The 16,517-nt window shown below is 38.9% G+C and overlaps 1 protein-coding gene across 5 annotated transcripts in view; it reads left to right on the top strand.

Annotated features, from left to right (window-relative positions):
• ARHGAP21 (Rho GTPase activating protein 21) overlaps nucleotides 1–16,517 on the top strand; it is a 188,723-nt gene that overhangs the window by 83,914 nt on the left and 88,292 nt on the right. For all 5 annotated transcript variants that reach the window (XM_043509476.1, XM_038390270.2, XM_038390274.2 and 2 more), the window contains one exon: nucleotides 1,143–1,167. In XM_043509476.1, the coding sequence (XP_043365411.1) occupies nucleotides 1,143–1,167 (25 nt within the window). The remainder of the gene's footprint in view (nucleotides 1–1,142; nucleotides 1,168–16,517) is intronic.

Here is a 16,517-nt window from a genome sequence, read left to right as displayed (position 1 = left end):
ATGGAAGCAGCCTGGAAATTTGGAACTAAGGCTCCACTTAAACAGATTACACAGGTAAGATTACCAAATAACTTTTAGCTTTGCCTTCACTAGTTCACCTCATTCTGAATGAGGCCATGTCAGCCAAGCAAAGTAAATTCCTAAGCCAGGCTGCTTTAAAAAAAAAAAAAAAAAAAAAAAAAGAGAGAGAGAAAGTTAATAGACTTTTGAAGGGGTTGGAATGGGTTTTGGTTTTTTTTCTTTATTTTTCTTTGGCAGGCTGGGAAGAGACCTCTCATGGTCTTTTTGCCTTAAATTTTCCAGAAAAGTTCTACTTCATGACATGTAAGGCCATGTCGGTTTCCAAATTGGCAGAAGTTTGGTGAAGTCATGGAGCAGATAAAATCAGCCTTAATATAGAATAGGAGGTTGACCTTAACTGTGGAGTTGCTACTGAATCTCCATATTGACTTTATATCATGATTCTAGACAGAAAATTAACTATGTAAAAAAGGGAACTACTTATTCAAATTCTCCTTCATATTTTCAAGTTATAGCTGCGTACTTCACTGATGCAACTCTATTTTTAGTTGTTAATATTGAAAAGTCAGTGCAAGTATGAGAGAAGGAGCATCATCATCAACCAATTTGTTACCTAAGCTATTCTAAGTGTAGAAACTTATCGATGATATTACAGATCGACAAAGCTTGATATTTAGATTTCAGGTGGAGTTTGCAGGATATGCGGTTAGGAAATACTTCCGACTTAAAGTGAACCAATTTTATGATGAGTCATTGATAGACAAAAAATATGGAACCTGTCCAATTTTAGATGAATTGCACATTTGCTGTACAGCTCTGCCTTTTGGTATGTTTTCTTGAATCAAATAATGCCATGTGACTGCTGCTGTGTGACCTATCAAGGAAGTAAGGTGAGATTTGTTTGTTTAAATATACACCTTACCAAGATTTTCAGTTATTAATGTCTAATTTTAAAAAGTGCTAAACATCCAGCCACCGTGAACATCAGACCACTTACTTAGGTGCCTAAGTATGGGTTTGTGAGCCTAACAAGGCACTCATTTTTTTTAAAACTTTAAAAATATGTGTTTTCTTCCATCTGGTAAATTTTACGTTTTAATTGTATTTTGTTTGTTTGGCAGGATGAAGAAAATGGAAATAGAGGAGGTATGCATTTTCATTTTTTTATTTTAGTATTTCTTATTTATCATTCATCAATGTAACGGGTGTGCATTGTAATGATCTCTGACTTAAAAATTGTGAGACAGTGCAAGTGTTTTTATTGATCCTCACACAGCTTTGGAGCAGAAGTCCATTAAGCACAAGAGGCAACGTATTCTATCACCCCTAACTCTTTTTAACTTGAAAAAGCAGTGTATTCTGTAAGTATAGTGGCTATGCTATGAAGTGTACTATGTAAACTTCATGGAATAAGTGTAATACTGTAGCTCTCATATGAGTACTTTGTGAGAAACCAACTGGCTTAGCTTCTTAATGCTTAGGCCATGATCCTTCATTATGATCCACACAGATGCAGTCCCGTTGACTTCAGTAGCACTCCACAGAGGTACAGTATATAAATCACAGTGCAGGACTGGAGCCTGATTGTGTATACAAACCATTTTCTCTATATATTGTGGGCAAGTAATAACTTTATGGCTTCTGATCAGTTTGTTCTGATGAAAGCAAGCCAGCACTTGGAGAAGTCAGAATATAAACCTAATGCATAACATTGGCTGGGATTGAAATAAAATACACTTACCCACAAATGTGGCATGTAAATTTTAGAAAAATAGCTGCCAATAAACCTAACTACATGCCCCTCAGAATTTTAACAGCATTAATTTGTCTTCTCATCAGCTCTAGTATTCTGCTATTCTCATTTTTCATTCCCTCTGAAATAAGACCTGTTGAACATAGTTTAGAGAGATTCAAGAAAATAAATGTATATGTAAAAGATTATACGCTGCACTTAAATTGGAGGAAAAAACCTCTTATCCATTTGTTTTTCTGCCCAGTTTCCATTTTTTCCAGCCTTGTGTGTAATTTTTTTTGCTCTCCCTTTATTTAATTGCAAATATTAACTTATTTTAGAAACCAGAGCAACATCTCATTCCTGCTTAATTTAATTTTCCCTTTGGCACTTACTGTTGTCTATTCCCAGCTCCCTTCTTCCTCTATTTTCTTTCTTAGTGATAAGTGGTTTTGATCTGTGTGAAAAATTTGGCTTGCAAATTAAGGGGGCCTAATCAGGCTTTCTTTGCTCACCTATAACTCCCATTGATTACTGAGGGATTTTAGGGAATGCAAAATATTTATGATTGGGCCCAAAGCAAGTGACTGAACATAACATCAGGTGTTTGGATCATTATTGAGTTTAATGTACAAATGTGGCTCTCTGAAGATGGGCACATTCCAATACAGATCTCTCTGGAGAGAAGCATACTTTGTTTAAAGAGAGTTAAAAAGACAGGATCTCAAATTGGTATTTTGTGTGTTTGTGTCAGTGGTGCCTCAGGAGCAGACTAGGGAAGGAATTGTGAATCTCCTTGGATCTCCTTTTCTTCTACTGGTCAAGAAGATTATTTCCTTCATCCTCCCTCTTACTCCCCCCCCCCCCCCCGCCAGCTCAGCTGCATTGGCTAGCATGTTATGGGGTGGAGCCAAGCCTGTGCTCGGTCTCTGACCACCTATTCCCTGCCAACCAGTGCCAGAAAGGAAGTAACAGCCATATGGAGACTGTGCTAGGGTACACTGGACACACTGCCTGCAGAGGAGAGTACCACCCCGTTACTCCCTTGGCACAGGCGTACACAGCAAGGAATATCCTTGCCTTTGGTGCTGAAAGGAGTCAGTCCCTGTGCATGGAACAAGTACAGAATATACAATAACAAATGAACCACCAACCTGAAATTAAATGCATTTGTTATTGACAAGGTGCTGCAGCACTCCCCCATGTGGTCATAGGGATAACCTGATCAGCTAGAGGCTTAGATGAATATTTGGATGAACAAAATTTGAGGTAAATAAATAGCCTCCTGAGATCTATTTCTCAGTGGCCCGTACCTAATGCTTCGGAGGGAAGGCAACAGCCCAAAATGTACTCAGCCCATTGTATAATGTGGTACAAGGTGGGGACAAGATTCCTTTCCTGAAAGGATTGGTTAACAGTTTACACTAAAGTCGTAAGATTATTTATTTCAGCAACTTAAAATGTACTAGGTGTCTTGCAATACACATCAAAGACATGAACCCTGCATTGGGAAGATATGTAATATTAGAGATAGTATAACAAGGAGTAGTAAGATGGAGTTGATAGAGAAGGAAAGGGGTAGCATCAGTAAGATAACATGGTTCCTCACAAGAACCAGTGTACAGCATAGTGAAGATTTGTGTGTGTGTGTGTGTGTGTGTGTGTGTGTTTAAGGAATAAAAACACCTGCAGGTCTCACTGGGTAATTTCTTGTCTACTTCATGGATGAAATGGGCCCCTAAGAAAGGACTTGAATCAGGATAGGGGAGTGGCTTTACAGAGATGCTCAGGGAGGTTCTATGTAGCCAGGGACAATGGCTTTTTTGGGAAATGGTTTTGTGTAATAACTGGATGCATTGGATATTGGAGCTGGCATTGTAGTTGGGGTAGAGAGTAGTAAAATAAAGACAAGATTGGAAGGACTGTGGGACGTTATTGACATGATCAGATCAACTGGCAAAAGCGTGTATTCTAAACTATCCACTTTGCATGGATTATGGGGTGGTGATGTGGGAATCAGAGTGGGTGGATACAGTAATGAAGAAGGAAAACAATGAAAGCATGCACAAGAAGTTTGTTTGAACTGAAAGAAAAGGTTGGTTATAAAGAATTAGTGGAGGAAGCAATGACAAGATTTGGGTTGTCTGGATGTATGGGGCAAAGGGGAGGCCTTGATGAAGATCCATAAATTGTGTGCATAGCTTTTATTAAGAGTGGGGGGAAAACAGTGCTTTTGAGAGAAGATGTGTAGTGGAAGAAGCCTGTGTACTCATGGAATTTTCTCAGGAAGCATTCACCAGTGCAGAAAAGAAGGCATCAAATACTTGGGATGAAGCAAAATAAAGGTTAAGATCGGTGGGATGGCCTTTGGGAGAGAACGGCAAAGGAATCAAAACTGAAGGGGAAGGATTTGACTACAGAGTCAGAAGTGAGGAAGGGAAGTGAAAATAGCAGGTCATGAATGGTGATTTGATGATCACAGAAGCAGTACGGGCAGAGTGGGTGGCATTAAATATGTTTGAGGTCACGATTATTTTTTAGCAAAAGTCAGACAGATTGTAGGCAATAAACAAAAATTCAAGGAAGCCCACAACCAGTTCATGGTGGGGCTGGCCGCCGGGCGGGAGGCTGAAGCCTGAATCCCACTGCTTGTAGGGATATGTGTGTATGTGCTTATAGCCCAGAGCTTTGCTGCCTGGGGTGGGGTGGAGGGGTGCTGACAACCCGGAGCCCTGCCACTGCAGGGCAGTCTGACAGCTCAAGGCAAGGAAGTTATGGAGGTACATTAAAGTCACGGAATCCGTGACCTCTATGACGAAATCATATCCTTCAATATAAGTGGTGGTCGGGGCGGGGGGAAGAATGCAAATGGGGAAAGATTAGAGGAGGGGCAGTATTAGCTGAAGATAAAGTTAAGGTGAATAGCCAGGCTTGCTTGGTTTTTATCTTAATATGTGATAAAGTGTTCATGTTCATACAGTGTTGCTAGAACATCCTTTAGTACCCTAAACAGTGTAAGGCAGGACACTTGGTCCAAACAGCAGAAGTGTTGTTACTATTTCAGCATATTCTACACTGGTATGACCTTAGACTTCAAGAAAAGCAAAAGCACATTGTAGAGATCATCCTCGATCGTATTTGGTTTTTTTTGGATGGGATAGTCAAGGTTAAGATGTTGGATCTGCTTTCACCCAGGGTGCTCTGAAGTCTTGCTGCAAGAAAACTCAAGGCTGCCTGGAGGTGGACAAGCAGGTGGGTGCAGTTGCCAGAGCGAAAAAGGCTTCTGCAGTGGTGCTGAAGCCATTTCAATTTTATGTTACCAGTTCCCAAAATAGGAGAAGAGCTAGCATGCAGGGGCCCAAATCAGGACGCCTACACCCATACACTGTTTGCAATGGAATGAATTAAACAGTTTCATTTAATGTCTTAAAGTAGAAATTAATAGCAAGTTTCTGTTAGGCAAGCTTTAAGCACGAAAATAATGTTAGTTTAGTAAAATTATGATGTGCCGAAATTAAGGTGTGCTTACATAGGCCTTTGTCATCGTAAATAAATGGCCTACCTAAGAAAGAAGGTAACTGAACATGGGAAGTTACCAGAAGTTGCTTTTGCACATGCAAATTGACGCATGTCTGAATAGTGGTAGGCTATCCCATCTGGGGATCGCTCAGATTTGTTGTTTTATGGAACAGAGTTATTGGGAAATATGTAACACAAAGGAGCCATCTAGTGGCAACTTCATTAAATAGGTTTAAGCTTAAGGAAGGGTTTTTTGTTTTATATTAAGGCAGTATCACTTATGACTTTGCAGTAACATGCTTGCTTATTTTTCCTTTAGCATGCTTAGATTGCTTGGCAAGGTAAGTTAGCAGAGTAATTTATAAAATACTTTTTCCAGAATTGGTGTTTTTAGGTTTCATGAGTATCATCAAAGACTTGAAAGGGATTAGGGGAGCAGCGTAATTAACATTTTTTTTGGTTGGGGTGGGGACAGGAAAAGTTAGTATAAAAACTTAGTGCAGAGGTTATGTAGATAGAGTACAGTATCACTGATTTGGAGAGAAATCTTTTTAAAACTGAAATTGATTAGAGTTCAATATCTTCTGCATGAAGATTTGATTTGTAGTTTTCTTAATTTAAAGAGTTAATAGTAAATATGAACTTTTTTGAAGCATTCAGGTAGCATTTTCACTTGAAGCTTAACTTGATCAAAAATTAACCTAATGCTATATAGGGGGTCCCCAGTATACATCGGGGTTGTGTTCTTGAAAAGGGCAATGGATACATGGGGTCCCTGGTATACGTCTCCCCCTTATCTGTCGTTTCGCGTATCCATCACTCATCAATAGGGGAATGTGTTCCGATTCACGTCAGTCCCGATCCACATATCCATCATGTCACCTTTTGCATAGCTTTTCTGTGGGTGCTTAGAACCACCGGCAGCCAGCACACCCCCAGCACCTCCTATCTGCTAAAGGCCCTGTGGGCCACAGATCAACTCCTCCCCATCTGTCCCAGCGCCTCCAGTGTGCTGCGAAACAGCTGTTCCACTGTGTTCAAGAGGCGCTGAAGGGAGCGGGACAAGTTGATTGGCGGCCCGTGGGCACTGTCTGGGAGAGAGGGTGCTGGCTGTTGATGGGTGCTAAGCACCAACAGAAAAGTCACACAAAAGGTGAAGCAATGGATATGCAGATCAGGACCGACATAAATCAGAACATGTTCCCCTATTGATGAGTGATGGATATGCAGAATGATGGATTAAGGGGAGATGTATAACAGGGACCCCCTTTAGTAGCTTTTGTTTCACTTATGCGAAGTGGATGGGCACCTGTGCAAAACTGTCACATTGATTGTTGGAATATTTTTTTGGAATGGAGGTCCTCCAGTTATTCACATTTTTTCTCCATTGTCAGGTCCCATCATCTTTTTATAAATGAACAAAATAACTTCAGAATTTTATGTCTTGGCGGTGTTTAGCACTCAGGGATTTAACTATACAAGACTAGGAGTTGCTGAGTACCATCAGTGAGGAGGTGAACACCCTCAATTCCCACTAACTTTACTAGGAGTTTAGGGTGCACAGCACCTTCCTGACACAGATGAAGTATTGGGAACTCAGAATAATAGAAATTTAGGGCTGGAAGGGAAGTCAGCTCCAGCCCCCTGCTTTGTGGCAGGACCAAGTAAACCTTGACCATCCCTGAGAGGCGTTTGTCCAACCTATTCTTAAAAACCTCCAATGATGGGGCTTCCATAACCTCCCTTGGAAGCCTCTTGCTGTGCTTAACTACTGCTATAGCTTTTCCTAATATGTGCCTAATCTCCCTGGCTGCAGATTAAGCCCATTCCTTCTAGTCCTAGTTTCAGTGGACAATTGTCCTCTTTATAACACCCCTTAACATATTTGAAGACTGTTACCATGTGCCCTCCCCATCATCTTTTCTCAAGACAAAATGTGTCCAATTTTTTAATCTTTCCTCATCAGTCACATTTTTTAAGATGTTTGTCATTTTTGTTGTTCTCCTTTGGACGTTCTCCAGTTTGTCCACATCTTTTCTAAAGTGTGGCACTCAGAATTGGACATAATACTAGAGCTGAGGCCTCACCAGGGTTTAATAGGTCAGGACAATTATTTCCCATGTCTTACATACAACACTTCTATTAATACACACAAGAATATTAGGCAATTGCAAAAAACCACTTACATTATTTGCTCATATTCAATTTATGATCCACTGTTACCTCCCAGATCCTTTTCAGTGAAGTATTTTGTGCTTATCTTTATTGAATTTCATCTTGTTGATTTCAAACCAATTCATCAAGGTAATTTTGAGTTCTAATCTGTCTTCTAAAGTGTTAGCAACCCCTCCCAGTCTTTTGTCATCTGCTGACTATAAGCATATTCTCCTCTCTAAAATCCAAATAATTAATGAAAATATTGAATTATACCAGACCCAGGACTGCTCATTAGATATGCCCTCCCAGTTTGACTTTGAGTACCGTCTTCCAACCAGTTGTGCACCCACATTTTAAACTAGACCACATTTCCCTAATTTTCTTATGAGAAGGTCATGTGGGACTGTGCCAAAAGCCTTACTAAAATCCAGGTACATCACATCTTCTGCTTTTTCCCCCATCCATTAAGCCAGTAATTCTGTCAAATAATTTGGTTAGGGCTCTTTAATACACATCTGGTGATTGCCATTGTTTTGTTAGCAACATGTTTTGTTGAGGATAGAGATAGGATGAGACAGAATGGCAGCTACTGTGTCAGATCATGCCCTGGTCTTCAAGAAATTCTTTTCAGAGTAGCAGCCATGTTAGTCTGTATTTGCAAAAAGAAAAGGAGTACTTGTGGCACCTTAGAGACTAACAAATTTATTTGAGCATAAGCTTTCGTGAGCTACAGCTCACTTCATTGGATGCATGCAGTGGAAAATACAGTGGGGAAATTTTATATACAAAGAGAACATGAAACAATGAGTGTTACCGTACACACTGTAAGAAGAGTGATCAGGTAAGGTGAGCTATTACCAGCAGGAGAGCTGGGGGGGAGGGGATGGAGAGGGAGGCTTTTGTAGTGATGATCAAGGTGGGCCATTTCCAGCAGTTGACAAGAATCTATAGTTGCAACAAAGCCCGTTGCCAACTGTGCCCACATATCTATTCAGGGGACACCATCATAGGGCCTAATCACATCAGCCACGCTATCAGAGGCTTGTTCACCTGCGCATCTACTAATGTGATATGTGCCAGTAATGCCCCTCTGTCATGTACATTTGGTCATACTGGACAGTCTCTACGTAAAAGAATAAATGGACACAAATCAGATGTCAAGAATTATAATGTTCAAAAGCCAGTCGGAGAACACTTCAATCTCTCTGGTCACTCGATTACAGACCTAAAAGTGGCAATTCTTCAACAAAAAATTTCAGAAACAGACTCCAATGAGAGACTGCTGAATTGGAATTAATTTGCAAACTAGATACAATTAATTTAGGATTGAATAAAGACTGGGAATGGATGGGTCATTACACAAAGTAAAACTATTTCCCCATGTATATTTCCCCCCCACTGTTCCTCAGACGTTCTTGTCAACTGCTGGAAATGGCCCACCTTGATTATCACTACAAAAGGGTTTTTTTTTCCTCTCTTCCCCCCCCCCCCCCCCGCTCTCCTGCTAGTAATAGCTCACCTTACCTGATCCCTCTTGTTGCATCCTATGAAGTGAGCTGTAGCTCACAAAAGCTTACGCTCAAATAAACTTGTTAGTCTCTAAGGTGCCACAAGTACTCCTTTTTCTTTTTGAAGAAATTCTTTGTTTGGTTCAGGATAGCTTTGGACTTTCACAAAATTACCATTCCATTCTTAAAGATGTTACCCTTTACAACACACATGTCCCCGAAATGCCAAATCCATTCCCCATGTTAGTCCTCTATTTCAAATGGAGGGAACGATCCTGTGAATGTATTCATCTCAAAAAGCCTTCCACGTACCCCACTAGAAAACAGAAGTTGTCGTCATAAACCATACTGTCTGTTGGCTAATGATTGTGCATAAGAATTTATGGATTTTTAAAGACAGAAAGGACCATTAGATTATCTAATCTGAACCTTTATAACACAGGACATACAATTTTCCCCCTCCAAAATGCCCAGTAACTTATGTTTGGCTAAAGCCTGTTTTCTAGAAAGGCAACCAGTCTTAATTTTGAAGATATCAAGAGATGGAGACTGTCACTTCCCTTCAAAGTTTGTTCCAATCATTAATCATTTTCACTACTAAAAATGTGTGCTTTATTTCTAATATGAATTTGTTGGACTTTAATTTCTAGCCATGGTGTCAAAGTTGTGCCTTTCTCAACTAGATTAAAGAGCCTGTTAAGTACCTGATATTTCTTCCTGTGAACTATAAATACAATATAATAAAATCACCTCAGTCGTCTTGTTGATAAATAAAACAGATTGAGCTCTTTAAATCTCAGTGTAAGGCATTTGTTTACAGCCCTCCCTACTCTTTTGTTTATACATCCAAGGATTGCATTAGCCACTTTTGTCACAGTTTTGCACTGGGACCTCATGCCTAGTGCTTAATGCTTTTCAGGGTCACTGATTTCCACTATGCCACCCCATATTCTCTAGGTATGGCCTGCATACTTTGTTTCTAGATTTATAACTTTGCATTTGGGTGTATTAAAATTCATTTTGTTTGAATGGGCCCTGCTTACCAAATGATCCAGATTGCTGTATCAGCAACCTGTCCTCTTCATTTGTTGTCATCTGCAAATCTTGTCAGCAGTGACTTTATATTTACTTTCTGATCATTGATGAAAATGTTGAAAAATGCTGGGGCTAACACTATTCCTTATGGAACCCTACTAGAAAAGCCGCATTCTATGATGATTCCCCATTGACAAGTGCTTTTTCACATCTATCAAGTATCTATTTCTTAATAGAGATGTCTGGAGGACAACAGATTTGTTTTGAGGTGGCTTTTATGGTTTCAAAATTATTCGTTTCTCATTCGTTCTTAATCCATTTAATGTGTTTTTATAATATTCTATAGCACCATTTTTTTTAAAATCCGAACATTGTGTAATATTAAGCCAAGTGCCTTACAAAATTAAGTATATTACATTTATGTAGTTCCTTTAATCAACCAAACATCTAATTGCATCAAAAAGTGAAATCAAGTGTGTTGGACAAGACTGACTTTCAATAAAACCATATTGATGTCAGACGAATGAGTTTATAATTACCCAGGTCATCCCTCTTTCTCTCTTTGAATATTGGCACAACATTAATACTTGTCCAATATTCTGGAATTTCCCTCGTATGAAAACTTTTTTTAAAAAAAGTTGGAACTGGACCAGAGATCTCCTGAGCCAACTTTAAGGAGTCTTGGGTGGAAGATATGCAGGGCTGCTGACATAAAAATTCTTATCCACAATTAATGTAGTTTAATGTCCTCTTTAGTCGGTAATGGAGTTCACAGTGGTTCATCATCCTCATTATGAGTAAATCATCCTGCTTCTTTCCAAATACAGAACAGAAATAACTGTTTTCCTTGAAAATCCTCAGAAAATTCAAGCTTTGCTCAGAGAATGTGCTGAAAATTTGCGGCAGATACAATGTGTGTTCTTTGGCTTTTATTTCTTTAAACAAAAAGTAGAGGTTGATTCCCGCTTCAAATCCCTTATCAGACGTTCCATTTTCTTATCCAGGATTGGATAAGACTAACATGCCATGTCAGACTAACATGCCTACAATTACCCGGGTTACCTGATTTGCACTTTTTAAATATAGGCACAACAAGTGTGAAAATCCAAAATGGTAGCAGAGAAGTAGTAATATGCTCCATAAATCTTTCAGGATAAAGCAAAATAACTTTGGGGATCTCTGAGTGTGCAAATAATTCAGAGGTACAGGATCATTCCCTGAAATCCATTTTATAGCTTCTCCAGAAATAATCTGAACAGTGTCTTCTCACACGTGGGTTTTGATAAATAGGAAATGCAGATTGAGTCTGTGATTTCATATTGTTGAACGCAATGGCCCTTGCTCTGAGGTTAACCGCCACCTTCATTTACATTTCCAAGGCTTCAATCACATTTGATGGGTCAGTGTAATTACAGAGGTATACATGATACAAATTTTAATGTAATAGCACACAACAATCCTTCATTAGTCTTCATAAAGTTCACACATCAAGTAAAGTCTCATTTTAGTACCAACACACACTTTTGATCTAGGGTTAATTAATTACAGGGTACACATAATGTAGAAGTATTGTAATAGCAAACTACAGATGAAAATAATACAATCAACATCTTCTTTAATCTTTATCAGCATATGAGTGAATTAGTTTGAATGTATACTAACACTTCTTTGATATTCCCATACAAGTGAATTATCCTGAAACTCTGGCACGTGCTGGCATCTAGCCTGTCAGCATCTCATTGTGGAGTGACCCCGCTAAAAGAGCTGGCTGTTGCATGGGGCAGGGAGAGGGTGGAAGATATACTGTGAATTAAGATATGTAAGACTTTAACAACATGCTATGGGATTGGATGGTAATAGGCATTAGTTTTCGTTTTCCTGAATAGTGTGGGACGAAGTCACCTTTCAAAAGTTTGGAAATCACAATGCTAATCCATACTATAAGAACCTCAGATATTGTCAGCATTGTCAACTTTTTATATCTTTAAGAGAGATTTGCTGATTTGGCATTTGCCATCCCATGTTGATTAGCTATGGTTCTATCCACTCTTAAGTAATGTCATTGTGTGTTTACTATGGATACAGTTAAAATCAGTAAACAAGGAGTTTAGCAAGTGGAACACTACTCTGTTGATATCTCTGGAGTGCTGGGGTATGTATACGCTGCAGCTGGGAGCATGTCTACCAGTCTGGGTGGGCAGACATGCACTAACTGGTCGAGTTAGTATGCTAAAAGTAGCAGTGTGGATGTAGCATGGGTGGCAGTACAGGCTAGCCTAGTGGTACTCAGCCAGGGATAAGCAGAGGTCTTCCAGGGGGTACATCAACTCATCTAGATATTTGCCTAGTTTTACAACAGGCTACATAAAAAAGCACTAGCGAAGTCAGTACAAACTAAAATTTCATACAGACAATGACTTGTATTGCTCTATATACTATACACTGAAATGTAAGTACAATATTTATATTCCAATTGATTTATTTTATAATTATAAGGTAAAAATGAAAGTAAGCAATTTTTCAGTAATAGTGTGCTATGACACTTTTGTATTTTTATGTCTGAGTTTTTAAGTGAGGTGAAACTTGGGGGTTTGCAAGACAAATCAGACTCCTGAAAGGGATAAAATAGTCTAGAAAGGTTGAGACCCACTGGATTAGCCACCCAAGCACAAGCCTGCCTGACTCCCTGGGTATATGTCAGTACCGCAGTGGCCACACTACTTTTAGTGCGCTTACTTGACCAAAGGTAACACGTTTGTCTGGCTGGGCTGGAAAGTACGCTCCCAGCTGCAGTGTAAATGTACCCCTGATGTCAGCTGTAGCTTTTATTTTTCTATATTTTGATGGGATGTGTAAGCATCTTATTGTGTGGGGGACTAGGCAGGGTGGTTATTTTTTGAAAACTTCTGATATTTAATTTTCTGTCTACAAATAGTCACAACTTTATGTGATAGCAGGGGTGTGTGGGTGTGTACGTATGAAGTAGAAATACAATTTAATATACTTAGTGGCAGCTCTCTTAGTGTCTGGGAGTCGTATGTTCAGTGCTTCTTACTACCTTTTTTCATATGCTGTTCATTAGAAAACGATTAAAATGATTCTATCCTGAATTCACACTGTGACTGAAGTAATTTAGTGCAGTAACTGCTGTGTGTGACAGGAATGACTAGCAAATATTTATATTATCCTTGTTCATTCACAACGGAAGTGTTTGAGCACAAGTTTCACATGTTTAATTCACACAAGAATTCCTTGGAGAGTTCACAGAATACTCATTGTCTGTTTGTACTCAAAAATTACTCCCCTGGGTTGCATTAATCCATAAATGTTTCTAAACAGGATGTAACACTTTTTGAATTATTATTGCTATATACACTATAAGATTTCATCAGCTATACGCAGCATATTGCAGTTGCTGGATGTATTAAGTTCGGGGAAACACAAGTTATGTTCTGATATCTCTACCAAGAGGACAGAATGAGCATCTTGATTTTCTCACTTTAATTTTGGGAAGAAGGTCAGATTTGTTACCTTGGACTAATGCTAATAGAAGCTGTAGTTGATGAGGGAACAGTGTAAAGTGTCAATGCATGGATACCTAGGATATTTCATTTGAGGTATTCCACTAAAGCTATTCAGTATTTGGTTTTCTTTCTTTTACCTAAAGTAATACTCCTTTGAAACTATTTTGAGATGATTGGCTCATAAATTATGAGTAAATAGTGATACATGATTGGTCTTTCTACTGAATTCCTCCTTTAGCCTGAGAATTGAAAAAAACTTATTTCAGTGTATTGCGTTATATTATGGCACAAAAAAAATTGAGGTTGGAAATTTAATTCCTACAAGATATTTTCGGTATTATAGTTCATGATATTCCATTTTCTCTCCTATTTTTGTGTAGCAGTATCCATAGCAACTGCCACAAGTACTCCTTTTCTTTTTACCATCATTTCAATTTCTTATCTTTCCCTAACAGTGAATGCTACCTGTAATATGTGAACTGCTCAGTTTCCTCTCTTGTAAGGGAACAGAAACTGACGAGCTACTATAAGACTTCATGTCTTTGATCTCCTTGGGATCTGTGGGTGCTTAGTACCCTAAACATCAAGCTACTTACTTAAGAACCTAATTATTGATTTTTAGGTGTCTACATTTAAGGTATTTAAGCTATAAAAATTCTAACCTGATATTTTAAGCCTGTGTTTTGGCTTTGGGCAGGTTCTGGTATGATAAACGAGAGAAAGTTGAGCGTTCTTTCTTGTTGGGAATATTGGTCTTCTGTATCATTTCCTGTATTTTCTTCTGCAGATATAGAAAGTTGACTTAAGTTCATTCAGAACAAGAACTGCCACTGAATTCCACCCCCAAACGTTGTGGTTTTGCATTGATAGAATGCTTTTAGAAGTTAACCCATTGTATACTGTGCATGAACAAAAGACAATGGTGGTGAATGTAGGGGACAGAACACTGAGGAAGAATTCATTATGTGGGAGTGAGTAAGTGAGGGGGAGTGCCCCTTCTGGATAGAAAGGAACTTGGAGTCTAGGAAAGGGGGAAGATGAGAGAGGATGATCACGACTTTATCCCAGGAGTTAGAAGACGATATTAGCCAGATGTGTTGCCTACGTTTTTGAGTGAATTTTTTATGTGCATTTAAAATTTAATTTTCAGTCTGAAAAACCCACACGCCATGAGATTGGCTTTTTAATCCAACTCATGATTCTTGAATATTTTAGGTTGACAATTCTGGAATAGGGTTACCTATCTGCGTGTTCAATCTACATTGCCAAAGCCATCTTCCACTGGTTCCAGTGCTTAATAATACTTCAGTCTTTTTTTTTTTTAAAGATATTTATTTACAAAATGTCGCCATTTTTTGTAGCAAAGATTGTCCTTCTGTATCCTGATGGCCACTACTTGTCATGTGAGGGGCTATGGAATATCAACCAGAGGTCATTGATAGCTTTGCGTTGTCTTTGGCTTTTATTAAAGGTCTCATTTAAAAGCCTTATGATTTATTTCCACACAATGATTTTAGGTCCCAAGCTCATCCTTTGTAGAATTGCTCTGTTTGAATAGAAGAAAAAGAAAAGTAGGTTTCCAGTTTTATTCTTGCCCCAAAGCTGAACTGCACATTCTGGAATGTTCAATATTAGGGTTATATTTAAAACTCTGAGAGGAGATGGCCTTGGGCTTCAAGTATCAAAGATATGAGAACATTTATTTTGTGGTAAACTGGGGTATAAATCTACCCCGCACTGGTCTGTCGCACGCTAACATTCCATGTGGACCCTGCTGATGTTCACTAACAGCTAGTGTGGGGTAGATTCCTACCCTGCCATTCTTGCCACAAACTGAATGTTTATGTAGACAAACCCTGTGTCATAATTGTAACATGTACACTTTATCTTACAAGGGAAAATAAATTTATTGTTTAGAGAGAATATCTGTATTTAAGAGCTCAAAGTGTGGAACATGGGCAATTCTCGTGGAAAAATCAAAAGACCAGTGCCATACAGATGCCACTTTAATGTGAGAAAAGATTTTTGGGGAGTGTTTGTGGGGGAAGTCTGTTAGGTATGCTATCTAGCAGCATAGTAGCAGAAGCAGAGGGGAAGATCTGTAACAAAAAATCAAGCTCTTAATTTTTTAAACTTCATACCGAAAATATTCAAAACTCCAAATCTGGCTTGAATCATAATAGAATATATTCACTTTAATGTCTGTCACAGAATTGGCATAAAAAGTTTTCCTTCAGAATCATTTAAATGCTTTTTTTAACCTATGAAATCTTCACTTATCTTCCTATTTTAGGGACCTATCCCTTAGAGGTTATTTAGCCTGTGGCGCCAGGGCTTGGGGCTATGGGCTTCTGCCCCGCAGGTCCCCTGAAACTGGCTTGCAGATGCCTGGTTGAGAACTGCCACTCTAGAGGGTGCAGGTGTGGATACATTTCAGAGGTGGAGTGCAGATGGCAGGTCGGATACAAATTAAGTATCGTGGATGCAGATCCAAATTTTTGCATCTATGTGGGACTCTCCCCATTTTTCCAGCCTCCATGGCCTGATTAGAATGTGTGCACAGATTACAATCCAAGCGTTTTGATCTGTCTGGATTGTCTTACTGAAAAGAGAATAGGCTCTTAACAAAAGTGTACATTGCTGGGTATGAGGCATTAAAAATGAATGTCCTTGGATATGGTAATAGGCATGCGTGCCAGTACATCACTGATGAATAAATAAACAAAGAATAATCTTCTTTTTCCACTGATGATGAAATAACATTCCTATGGCAACTGCAGAAATTGCTTAGATAGAAAAGTAATACAAGTGTCTTCAATCTATTTTTAGCTTTTTAAATGTAATCTAGTTCTTGAAAAATAAGGAATACCCACTTGATATCCCTCTGCAGACCACCAGCAAGTGCTCCCATAGACACTGCTGGTCCTCAGGCTGCAGTGTAGGAACCGTTTACTGAACAGTTCACTATTACTCTTCATTTGCCAAGTAAGCAATTTTGTATATGATTGCAAACATCAAGAG

The sequence above is a fragment of the Dermochelys coriacea genome, chromosome 2 (genome assembly GCF_009764565.3).
Source record: "Dermochelys coriacea isolate rDerCor1 chromosome 2, rDerCor1.pri.v4, whole genome shotgun sequence".
Classification (NCBI taxonomy): domain Eukaryota; kingdom Metazoa; phylum Chordata; order Testudines; family Dermochelyidae; genus Dermochelys; species Dermochelys coriacea.
This window is presented reverse-complemented; position numbering and strand designations above follow the sequence as displayed.